The sequence below is a fragment of the Mobula hypostoma genome, chromosome 21 (genome assembly GCF_963921235.1).
Source record: "Mobula hypostoma chromosome 21, sMobHyp1.1, whole genome shotgun sequence".
NCBI classification, from domain to species: domain Eukaryota; kingdom Metazoa; phylum Chordata; class Chondrichthyes; order Myliobatiformes; family Myliobatidae; genus Mobula; species Mobula hypostoma.
This window is the reverse complement of record NC_086117.1, coordinates 24,849,641-24,862,890: the sequence shown is the minus strand read 5'-3', so window position 1 is coordinate 24,862,890 and position 13,250 is coordinate 24,849,641. Positions and strand designations below refer to the sequence as shown.

The following is a 13,250-nucleotide window of genomic DNA, read 5'->3' as shown; positions in this document are numbered from 1 at the left end:
GAACTGTCCATTCTCCCGTTGTTGGCTTCCTGCACATTCCAGATTTTTCACCCCATCTCTGGTAACTAATTACTGAGTTATCCAAGCTCTGAAACCTGCATAATAAACTTTTACCTATTCTCTCAATTTTTAGGTGATTCATAAAACTCTCCTCTTATACAACTGTTTATTTAGTTGTCCTAACATCTTATGTATCGCATTGTTAAATTTTGTTTGATAAAAATACTGTGAAGCTCTGTGTTTCATTACATTAAGGGTTCTATACAAGTGCAAACTGCCACTGAGTTCTGCAATTTACTTTCACTGTTCCAGGTCACAAGTATACCCATTCCAAAGTAAAATTCAAACAAACTAATTTTTTCCCCTGTATTCCACTAAGGAAACAAGTGAAAAACCTAGAAAAAGCTTAGTGTACCTCTTCCACTTTCTGCTTGTGCTCTGGCGACTTCATGTGCTCCACAAACTTGCGGGGGGTTTTGAAATGTCGGCTGCAAACAGTGCAGAAAGGTCGCAGAGAGTACTTAGCAAGCTAGTGAGAAACAGAGAACATAAATGATACAGCTGCCACATGGGAGAGGATTTGGCTAGTGGTTTCATTTAAAAAAGGGGAAGTCTTTGAAATGATTCCTGTTTTTTTAAGTGTTATACCATTCTAGTTCTAGCTGAAGCTGCACTCATCTCTGAATGAAAGTGTATAATATAATGGAAAAACCCAGCTGCTGGAAGAACTAAGCAAGTGTCTTCCATCTGTGGAGAAATGTAGGGTCTTGACCTAAAACATTGACTATCGTTTACCCTCTACAGATGCTGACTGACTCACTGAGCAACTCTGGAAGATAATTTTTTTGCTCCAGATTCAAGTACTTGCAGTCTTGTGTCTTCACCCTAATGGACTACATGATTAGTCCAAAAACCCCGAAAGAATAAGCACAAATTCTTTCACAGCAAATTTCAATTTCTCAATTTTGGTAATTGACCATTACCAAAAACTCAAAAGGTGTCAAACTGTTTTGAACCAGTTGGTATTATGAAATGAAGAGAATAAAAACACCCCTTGAGCTGTAACTTCCTTTCCCCAATTGATCTTTCTGAAGTCACCCAGAAACAGGAAGCTAGAATACTGTCCCACCTGGCTACTACCTTCTATCTCAACTATTAATTCTATTTTGCAGCACTTCAATAGGTTCAATCAGTACATTTAATGTCAGGCAATTTTACAATATACATCCTGAAATACTTTCTTTTTTTGCAAACATCCACGAAGACAGAGGAGTGTCCCGAAATTAAACGTTACAACCCCAAAGTGCCCCCAAGCTCCCCTCTCCCATGCACAAGCAGCATAATTCAAATGACTGGATAATTCAAATGACTAGATAATTTTTAAATGGTGAAGCAACTCTGATTTCACCACTCTCTCCAGCAGCATATTCCATGTATTCTACACACTCTGGGTGAGAAAGGTTCCCCTTCATATTCACTCTAAATCCCTTACACTTTAACCTGTGTCTACATTTTCTAGTTTTAGTTGCCTCTGGTAAGGGGAAAGGTTTCCTGCAGGCTATCTACACCCTTTGATTTTATATTCCTCAAACCTCCTTTGCTTTAGGGAAAACTGAGCAAGACTGTTTAGTGTCACTTCATAACTGAATTGCTACATGCCAGGCAACATCCTGATAAATTTCCTCTGCACCCTCTCCTGTTGTGATGTCTTTCATATAGCATTGTGACCAGAACCGCATGCAGTACTTACGCTGAAGTCTGACCAATGTTTTTTTTTAAAAAAGTTGGAGCACAACCTCCCTGCGCTTGCATTCAGTATTCGGCCAAGGAAAAAAGAAACACCAAAATTTTATCTATTTTAATATTTTACCTCTCATTTCTTAATGCACACACATATAATATGGCAGTATTTTTTCACAGAATCATTCCCCTTCACCTCTCAAACGCTTTCTCATATTATTTACCTCATAGATGTCTTAAACTAAGGCCAACAAGTGCAAGCTGTAAAATTGGATCATCAATTATTTGTTGTGAGTTAAATCATTAAGCTATCTAATCTGTATTTGATATGTATTATAAAGTGTATCATCATCATCAGATGCCATGCCCAGTTTGAGCTTTGACTGCCACGGCCCACACACTCCTGTTTCGGGTCAAGTGGATCAATTCACTGGTATTCATTTCCAGTTCTCTGGCTACTGTCTCCATATCATTTGTCTTTGCCTTCCTCTTGCTTTCTTCCCTTCAATCTTTCCCATAATTACCATGCATTCTAACTCCTCTTTCCTAATCACATGTCCAATGAAGTTACCTTGCCTTTTCATGATCTCATACATTATTTCTCTTTCTGTGTTTGCTCTGTTCATGACATCCTCGTTAGATATTCGTTTTGTCCATGATATTCTTTGCATCGTCTTCAAACACCACATCTCTGCTGCTACAATTCGTTTCTTCATGTTACTAGCTAGATATTGTCCAACATTCTGAGCCATATAACTGGATAAATGTAACGTTTCAGTACTCTGAGACAGGTTGTCATGCCTAGTTTAGTATTGGTCAGTATACTCCTCATTCTCGTAAAGGAGTCTTTTGCCATCCCTATTCTTCTTTTGATGTCCATGTCGCATCTGCCATCTGATGTCACCCAGCTTCCTAAGTAGCAAAAGTGCTGTACTTGTTTTACGTCTTCCCCATTTATTCTCAGCCTGCAGATAGGATTCTCCCTCTTTTTGGATATCATCATACATTGTCTTTTTGCAATTGATAGATAGACCCATTTTTGCACTTTCTTCAACAATTATATCAATTAAGTTTTGTAGTTCTTCCTCCGTACTTGCAATTAACACAGTGTCATCTGCATATCTGAAATTATTGATGTTTTCACCGCCAACTTCGATACCCAAATAAAGTGTATACCTCCACTAAAACTGAAGTCTTGGCAGTAATAAGTGGAGACTGAAGAGGATGCAACCTGGCTCCACCTTATCCTTCCCCCCCACTGAACCGAACGACCTGCCTTCTTTCCCCCCTCTCCTTATCATTAACCTCTACCTGTCACTTTCCAGGCTTCAAGTAGTTTTTAGGTCCAGGTTACAGCATCTTAAGTCACTTTTGTTTCCAATGGCAACAGATGGTCACTTAAGGAATTTGCTTTAAATACTGACAAGGCAATCTCTTAAGTGACCTACCTGCCATGAGCCAGCAGCATTCATTACTATTATTATTGTTGAGAGAAAAACATCCCATAGCAACTTGTCTCTATCCATAATATGGGATTCAATGGGAAATAGTGTTTTGTCTTATGGAAAACTGCAATACAGACCATTTCCTAGAAACAGAACCCTCATAATGCAGGGTCAGGGTTCCTTGTAATCAGGGCATCTCTAATATAAATGTAAGTTTAGCACAACAGAGGAAAACTGGGGCATTTTCAGTTGAACTAGTGCTAGGGTTCAATTATGTAAAATGCATTTTAATACCTTAGATGAAGGACCAAATTTGCTGATGAAACAACAAGATACGAGGAAGACAAAGGATCTGAAACAGCCAAACAGTAAGAAGGGACCTCATTTAGTACAACAACATTCTCAAAGGAATTGACAGGGTCCCTGCCGAAAAATGTTTTCTCTTACTTGTTCAGAAATTAGGAGCAATATATCAGGATAAGGAGCTGGAGTACAGGTGCCCCCTGCTTTCTGAATGATCTCTTTACGACATTTTGCTTTTACGAAAGAGCTACATTAGTACCTGTTTTCGTTAACCGAAAGAGGATTTCCACTTTTACGAAAAAAGATGCTCACTTTAAACTTGTGTTTACCCCAAGAAAGACTACCATGACCATGAAGCCTTGCCCGGGCAGGTGTGTGCGCATGCGTGATGTGTGAATGGGAGTACGTGTGCATGCGTGAACGTGCCTTTTTTTTTGACAAATCAATTTTGGCTCAAACTTCCTGATTCTGTTAAGTGAAACTACACTGTACATACTTTATTTCTATTTTATATAGGCTGTGTATTTATCATATCATTCCTGCTTTTACTGTATGTTAGTGTTATTTTAGGTTTTATGTGCTATTTGGTATGATTTGGTAGGTTATTTTTTGGGTCTGGGAACACTCAAAAAATTTTCCCATATAAATTTATGGTAATTGCTTCTTCGCTTTACGCCATTTCGGCTTACCAACGGTTTCATGGGAACGCTCTACCTTCAGATAGCAGGGGAAACCTGTAACTTCTTTATACAAAGAATTAAAAGTCTTTAGAATTCTCTCAGAGATACATTCCATTGCAATTAACATTATTAGTCTCACTAAACAGTTGATGCCTATCCCAAATATTTCGAGCATTTTCTGCTTTCATTGTAGTTATTATGAAGCCTGAAACCTTTCCACTCCTATATGTTTAATAATAAATGTTTAAATTCTCTCACTCGGTCCCACCTAATCAGTGTACCTAATAAAGTCCATTTTTACTTAAAATTCAACTGTATTATGCATTATGCATTATACCTGTTAATTATATATAAACATTTTACGATCAAACAATCTTACATAGTTTAATGAATAGGACTAACTCTAGGAAATTAATCTTTTTAAAAGCATTAAATATTTTATGGTACAGCAGGAAGACATTTTCTCTGAAATGAATGGGATGCTCAAGCAACAAACAAATCCAGAAGTGTACTCCATGATCACTTGAATAAATTGTAAATTATATTCCTGTCCAAATAGACTTAAATTTGTTTATTCTGATAAAGACACTGCTGTAAAGACCAATACTGATTGGCCGTCCAAACTGTGCTTTGAACAGATTGACTTGCTAAGCCATTTTAGAGGGCAATTCCAAGTAAGCAATGTTGCCTGGGATCTGGAGACACAAGTAGGCCAGGTAAACATGGCATATTTCTTTTCCTGAAAGCTATTCATGTATCAATTCAAATTTTACAATTATTCTGAAGTTTCACAGTACAGGTTTCCCCCGCTATCCGAAGGTAGACCGTTCCTATGAAACCGTTTGTAAGCCGAAATGGTGTAAAGCGAAAAAGCAATTACCACTTATATGGGAAAAATTTTTGAGCATTCCCAGTCCCAAAAATTAACCTACCAAATCATACCAAATAGCACATAAAACCTAAAATAACGCTACCATATAGTAAAAGCAGGCATGATACGATAAATACACAGCCTATATAAAGTTAGAAAAAATATGTACAGTGTAGTTTCACTTAACAGAATCGGGAAGATTTAGCCAAAACCAATTTGTAGAAAAAAATTTTCACGTACACGCATGCGCACACACCTGCCCGCACAAGGCTTCACAGTCATGGTAGTATTTCTCAGGGTAAACACAAGTTTAAAGCAAGCAACACACATCAAAGTTGCTGGTGAACGCAGCAGGCCAGGCAGCATCTATAGGAAGAGGCGCAGTCGACGTTTCAGGCCGAGACCCTTCGTCAGGACTAACTGAAGGAAGAGTGAGTAAGGGATTTGAAAGCTGGAGGGGGAGGGGGAGATGCAAAATGATAGAAGAAGACAGGAGGGGGAGGGATGGAGCCGAGAGCTGGACAGGTGATAGGCAGAAGGGGATACGAGAGGATCATGGGACAGGAGGTCCGGGAAGAAAGACGGGGGGGGGGGTGACCCAGAGGATGGGCAAGAGGTATATTCAGAGGGACAGAGGGAGAAAAAGGAGAGTGAGAGAAAGAATGTGTGCATAAAAAAGAGTAACAGATGGGGTACGAGGGGGAGGTGGGGCCTAGCGGAAGTTAGAGAAGTCAATGTTCATGCCATCAGGTTGGAGGCTACCCATACGGAATATAAGGTGTTGTTCCTCCAACCTGAGTGTGGCTTCATCTTTACAGTAGAGGAGGCCGTGGATAGACATGTCAGAATGGGAATGGGATGTGGAATTAAAATGTGTGGCCACTGGGAGATCCTGCTTTCTCTGGCGGACAGAGCGTAGATGTTCAGCAAAGCGGTCTCCCAGTCTGCGTCGGGTCTCACCAATATATAAAAGGCCACATCGGGAGCACCGGACGCAGTATATCACCCCAGTCGACTCACAGGTGAAGTGATGCCTCACCTGGAAGGACTGTTTGGGGCCCTGAATGGTGGTAAGGGAGGAAGTGTAAGGGCATGTGTAACACTTGTTCCGCTTACACGGATAAGTGCCAGGAGGGAGATCAGTGGGGAGGGATGGGGGGGACGAATGGACAAGGGAGTTGTGTAGGGAGCGATCCCTGCGGAATGCAGAGAGGGGGGGGAGGGAAAGATATGCTTAGTGGTGGGATCCCGTTGGAGGTGGCGGAAGTTACGGAGAATAATATGTTGGACCCGGAGGCTGGTGGGGTGGTAGGTGAGGACCAGGGGAACCCTATTCCTAGTGGGGTGGTGGGAGGATGGAGTGAGAGCAGATGTACGTGAAATGGGGGAGATGCGTTTAAGAGCAGAGTTGATAGTGGAGGAAGGGAAGCCCCTTTCTTTAAAAAATGAAGACATCTCCCTCGTCCTAGAATGAAAAGCCTCATCCTGAGAGCAGATGCGGCGGAGACGGAGGAATTGCGAGAAGGGGATGGCGTTTTTGCAAGAGACAGGGTGAGAAGAGGAATAGTCCAGATAGCTTTAAAGCAAGCGTCTTTTTTCGTAAAAGCGAAAATCCTCTTTCAGTTCGCGAAAACAGTACTAATGTAGGCCTTTCGTAAAAGCGAAGTGGCGTAAAGTGAACGTTCATAAAGCAGGGGACACCTGTGCTGTTTTTATGCCAGGTTCACTTCATTATTTTGGTTTAAATTCCCCAGCTGCCATTTTAGGATCACTCATCCAAGCCTCTAGATGTTAATTAAGTCAGTAACACAAGCAATATATTATTGTACCAAATGTAGGATGACTCTAGAATAGTGGTCGCCAACCGGTCGATATTTGAGACTTTCCCAGTAGATCCCGAAAAAAATGAAAAAAAATACACAAATACTGTTGTAATGTGAGCATTATAAAAATAAGTAATACTACTTAGGATAATTGTAATATAGCAATACTCCAGCTACTTAAAGCTGTTTGTAAAGAGAGATTGTTTCAGGTTGCGGGGTTTAGTTCCATTCTTTCTGCCCAGTGTGCATGTGTGTATAGCTCCCCCACCACACACCGTGGTAGAAAAGACCAGAAGTAAAACCCCACAACCCGGAAGCAACTTCTCTTTACAAACAGCTTTTCGTAGCGGGAGTATTGCTATATTACCATTATCCTAATTTGTATTAACTTATCTTTATAATGCTGACATTGCAATACATCTCCCCCTTTAAATTCCAACATTCCCCAAATGTAAATAACTGGGAAACAAAAAAACAGTGGTGTCATTATCTTGCATACCTCTGAAACTTATACTAGTGTCTCAGTAGCAGTTTACCAATACAAAACACCTGAAAAACGTGGCAGGTTCAACATTCAGTCTAACAAAGGAAACTGTCTGTTCAAATATTCAGTCTGTCAGAAGGTTGGCAAGGGTGCTGTGCTGCAACAGATGAAAATTATGAAATCTAAGTACAGGAGCTATCTTACTGACAGACACCTCACAGACTGTCTCAGACTGGCTATCTGTAGTTATGAGTCAAATTTCAGGGAACTAGCAGAAAGTATTCAGCCCCAGTCATCACACTGAGTGCAACAGTCAATTTTTATTCATTTATTTTTCGTGTTGAAATAAAATTAAATAATGAAACATAGAATTAAAGGTGTTGTAATGTGAGCATTATAAAAATAAGTAATACTAATTAAGATAATGGTAATATATAGCAATACTCCAGCTATGGAGAGCTGTTTGTAAAGAGAGGTTGTTTCTGGGTTGCGGGGTTTTACTTCCAGTCTTTTCTTCCCGGTGCGCATGCGTGTGACTAAACGATTTAGTAGTTCGATATTGCCTTTCACTAAGGCCGAGGTAGGGAATCTTGGGCTTAAAAAGGTTGGTGACCACTACTCTAGAATAATGTACATTTAAAAAATAAGTTATTCCACAATACAAAAATCCCTATCCCATTACAATACAGAAATCCCAATTTTCCACATTACACAGTCTAAAGTGATTGGAATACTGCAAATGATCCTGAGTAAACTGAAGCCGAAAGCAATGTAACTGACCTTAGTTAAACTACAATCAGTACCTGATTTAAAACCAACATGTCACCCCACACAACTTAATTGTGGAACTTCATACAAAAAAAACTAAATAATCAAAAACATTACCACCTTTGCTCTTGCACCATCGTCAATACAACTACTTCTGCCCAATATAAATCAAGTTTTTAAGATATTGTATAACAATTCAATAATGTTAATTAGAAATCAAGAGTCAGAATCATCGGCATATGTTGTGAAATTTGTTGTTATGTAGCAGCAGTACAATGCAATACATAATAAAAGCTCTGAATTACAGTTAAAAAAATATATAAATTAGTGTGAAAATATTAACAGTTCACAACTGATGCCTGTGATTTTAGCTGACTTAACTCCAAATCTCGAAATTCTCTTTCTAAACCTTACCATTTCTTACTTCTGTTAGAATGCCTTGTAAATCTTCACCTTTGAATTAATTTATAGAAATGTGGGACAATAGGATGTTTTACTACATATATTGTATTAAAATTGAAATTGTTGTAAGCTACTAAAGGTTCTACCTGTTGCAGGTTAGGTTAGCTTTAATGCTTAAATGGAAGCAACTGCATGGTTGTATACAATTTATCTGCTTTATAAAATGTTTTTCTGACAATGACATGTCTCATTTGCTTGGCATCTCTGGGCAAAGATCTTTACGTTCATACAATATTCTTACCCAGCTAGTAGGCTGATATTTCCACTGTTGAAATTACATTATAAGAAACTTCACAAAACATAGGAAATAGTTAACATTAGCTAAGCAAGAACTTGCAAACTTCACACAGACAACACTGGAGGTCAGGACTAAACGTGGATCATTAGGAGCATCAAGGCAGTAGCTCTACCATATGCATTACTAATATGTGCAGGTAGAGAGGCAAATCATACCTGAACTTTTTTCAACTGGCACGTTTTGCATGTGGGGTCTAATGTGCTTACCACTAGAAAGAATGCCAATGCGTCCTAAACGTGTACAAGAAATCTGTCCATTGCCATATTTTTATTGTAAGCCCAAAACAATATTTTGACTCTACAAAATTTCATAGATTTTGCATCAAAAATGTTCTTGGTTTAAAAAGCTGAAAACATTTGGTTAACTTTGGATAGAGACAAATAGTTGCACAAAGCAAAACAATGGCTTAAACAAAAAGGCAGAACATGCTATAAATGTATATGGTTACTTAATTTCTGAAAGTTAGTTTGAAGTTTTACAGAAGGTAAACACTCTTCAAAAGGAAAACTTTTCTTTCTTTGTGACATTTATCAAATAGCAGCACAACACAAGTGGAAAGATTGTCTACCTTGTGTCTCTGCGTCCTCCGATGTTCAATGACATTCCCTCTGAAGTGGGCCTGACAGGTGCTGCACCATCGAGGTCTTTTTTTGTCACTGTAAAGCAAGAAATAGTTACTTCCAACTGCCAGAGATAATCTGTCTTCAGATTGGAGCATAAAATCAGCATTGAATAATTAGGCAAGAGTGATCTGTGCTAAGATTTATATGCAATATAATTTTCAAGGACAGAGACCTTATACTCCAGAGGTTTTAATTCCATTCATTTCACAACATTCCAAATTTTCAATCTCTGGTAAATGCACCTACCTCTCTCTGCCTTTTCCCATTGAATCTTGCTGTGGAATTATTGTGGCCAGACAAGCATTACTCATCTGCTGAATCTCTAAGAGTCGCTGATGATGGCGTGTCCCTGTCATGTGTTTCTGAAAGTTCTTTGAAATGAAAATGTAAATTGAGATATTTAACAATATTTTATCCAAATATGTAAAATTGAAGCATTGAATACATTGAACAAAATAATCAGCTTTTCTTCAAAGATGTACATTTTATAATATATTTCTGTTTTCATCAGCCATTCTTTCTCAAACTGGTAAGTAGAAAGTTGACAAAAGTCTATGCAGCCACAGCATGCTACAATGGAATCGCTGCTGAATGATTGATTTCTCCGTTTTTCATTATATTCTAAATCACAGTAAGAGCTGCAAATTATGAGCTACATGCACTTGAGTATGAACTGCTGCAAAAACTTGAGCCAGATGACAATGGATAAAGTACTTAATAATTTAGCTCTCACTTTTAAACCTCTATGTAAGATCAGAAAATTTGCCCTCTTCCCCTTTGTCCTTTTCCCAGCAAAGCAATTCTGCTCTTAGCTGGTGGAAGTATAACAGTTCTACAATACACACACTCAACAGAGGCAAAGGGCAGCAGGCTACTTCATCAAAAATATGTGTCTGAGCCATACCCCTTTGTTTATATCCTGCTAATCACTGATACAACTGTAAGCAAAGGGATATGACTTAGTCATTAATTCTCCTTGGGAACGTAAAAGTGCATGACCCACACCACACACCCATCCAATACACAAATTCAGAGTGAATTTCTATGAATGGCTTTATCCTTCTGCATAATTATAAGCAGATGGCCCTTGCAGCTGGGTCTGTGCAACAGCCCTGCCAGTACAGCCAAATGCACCAAAAACAGCTACTTCACATGCATAAATCTGGCTTCCACTATAGATTCCTTGTCACTAAAATCAGTTCTAGCTGCGCACTATATTTCAACAGGACAATGCAAAAATTTGTCATAAAATACAACAGAGATTTATTAGGATCAGGAATGCAAAGTTTCAGTTGTTGGAGCAAAAGTACTGGACCACTTTTCACTGGACACAGAATTAGGCCATTCAGCCCAGCAAGTCTGCTCCATTATTTGATCATGGCTGATTTATTTCTTTTCTTAACCCCATTTTCCTACCTTCTCTCCGTAACCTTTGATGCCCTTATTAATCAAAAACCTACGCTTTAAATATACCCAATGACTTTGTCTCCACTGCCATCTGTGGCAATGAATTCAACAGATTCCCTACATTCTGGCTAAGGTAGTTCCTCCTCATCTTTGTTCTAAAGAGAAGTCTATCTATTCTGAGGCTATGCCCTCTGATCCTAAATTCTCCCATTATTTGAAACATTCTCTCCATATCTCCTCTAACTAGGCCTTTCAATTCTCGGTAGGTTGCAATGAGATCTTAATGGAATTAAGATCACATCTGATAAGATACCGAAAGATCTTGAAATGGTAGAAATGGTAACAAGGCATAAGATTACAGGAATAAAGGGAGAAAATTAGGTTTTATTTTGAAAATGTAGATATTGAATTGACCAAAAGAAATAGAACTTGAATTTTAGCTTCTTAAAAATGGAAAGAAAGCTATGCTCTTTCCTCACTGCTGCCATCAGGTAGAAGGTATAGGTGCCTCAGAAGTCACACCACCAGGACCAAGAACGGTTAATACCCCTCAACCATTAGGCCTTTGAACAAAAGGGGATAGCTGCACTCCTGTAAGGAATCATTTAAGGACTCTATTATATTTCATGCTCAATATTTACTGCTATTTACAAATGTATTTATATCTACATTTGCATTTTGTTTACAGTTGCTGATGTTTAAGATTACTGCTCTATAGATTTATTAAGTATGCCTGCAGAAAAAGAATCTCAGGTTTGTATGTGGTGACATCATCTGTTAGCTTTTCTAGGTGAATAGCTGCCTTAAGGGGATTATATAAAAATCCTCCCTATCAATCTTCAAGCCAATGCTACTTGCCTTACCTTTTGATTATAGCAGTTGACATTACAGATGTAACAGATGAACTTGGAAGGCATGGAATCCAGCTCCTCAATCGAATCCTCATTGCTCTTGGATCCTGAATCAGGTGCAGATGTACTGATTGCCCTACTCTCACTGCTCTGCTGAATTGTTACTTTCAATGTACTCATCGTACTCAGCATCTGGAAGAGACACATTTATTTTTCCTCTGTATAACTTTTCATTCAGTAGGAATCAAGAGGGAGGGAAACAGGAAGGAGGAGAGTCAGCAAGAGCAGAATACTTGCTTTATTAACTGACGTCATGAAGTGATAAACATGAGTCAAACAATCACAAACAAGAGAAAATCTGCAAATGCTGGAAATCCAAGCAACACACACAAAATGCTGGAGGATCTCAGCAGGCCAGGCATCAACCATCAACAATGCCCTCAACTGCAGCTCTTACATTTCATGCATGTCTGCTCTCACCCCATCTTTCTGCCACCCCACCAGGGGTAAGGTTCTTTTTATCCTCACCTATCACCCCACCGCATCTGGCACATAATTCTCCGTAACTTACACCATCTCCAATGGGATCCCAACACCAAGGACATCTTCCCCTCCCCCCAAAAATTTCTGTTTCCACAGGGATCACTCCCTACGCGACTCTCTTGTCCATTTGTTCCTCCCCACTGATCTCCCTCCTGGCAATTACTTTTGCAAGCGGAATAAGTGCTACACCTGCCTCTACAACTCCTCCTTCACTACCATTCAGGGTTCCAAACAGCCCATCCAGGTGAGGCAACACTTCACCTGTGAGTCTGTTGGGGTCATATATTGTGTCCGGTGCTCCCAGTACGGCCTCCTGTATATCAGTGAGGCCCGACGTAAATTGGGAGACCACTTCACCGAGCACCTATACTCCAGCTGCCAGAAAAAGCAGGATCTCCCAGTGGCCACCCATTTTAATCCCACTTCCCATTCCCATATGTCAATCCACGGCCTCCTCTACTGTCACAATGAGGCCACACTCAGGCTGGAGGAACAACACCTTGTATATTCTGTCTGGGCAATCTTCAGCCTGATGGCAATGACATAGATTTCACAAACTTCTGCTAATGCCCCCCCACCCTCACTTCACCATTCCCCAACCCCTTTTCCCTCATGGCCTTCTGCCCTCTCCAATTAGATTCCCCCTTCTCCAGTCTTGTATCTCTTTCACCAACTTCCCAGCTCTTTACTTCATCCTTCCCCCTCCTGGTTTCACCTATCACCTTGTGTTTTTAACTCCCCTCCCCTAGCTTTTAAATCCACTCATCTTTTTTTTTCCTCCAGGCCTACTGAAGGGTCTTGGCCCGAAATGTCACCTGTAGTCTTTCCATAGATGCTGCCTGCCTGCTGAGCTCCTCCAGCATTGTCTGTGTTGCATGGGTCAAACAATCAGAGCACAAAGTAAATTATTTTCATATTAGTGCCTTTAAACCTTGAAGGTGCGATGTTAACA

General features: G+C 39.7%; 1 protein-coding gene across 3 annotated transcripts in view; it reads right to left on the bottom strand.

The window, feature by feature from the left end:
• Window positions 1-13,250, bottom strand: part of LOC134359873 (cip1-interacting zinc finger protein-like) — a 54,673-nt gene that overhangs the window by 16,195 nt on the left and 25,228 nt on the right. For 2 of the 3 annotated variants that reach the window (XM_063073652.1, XM_063073654.1), the window contains exons 8-11: window positions 11,768-11,947; window positions 9,744-9,868; window positions 9,443-9,530; window positions 416-529 (exon numbers count right to left, since the gene is read on the bottom strand). In XM_063073652.1, the coding sequence (XP_062929722.1) occupies window positions 416-529; window positions 9,443-9,530; window positions 9,744-9,868; window positions 11,768-11,947 (507 nt within the window). The remainder of the gene's footprint in view (window positions 1-415; window positions 530-9,442; window positions 9,531-9,743; window positions 9,869-11,767; window positions 11,948-13,250) is intronic. The other variant, XM_063073653.1, reaches the window with a different exon arrangement.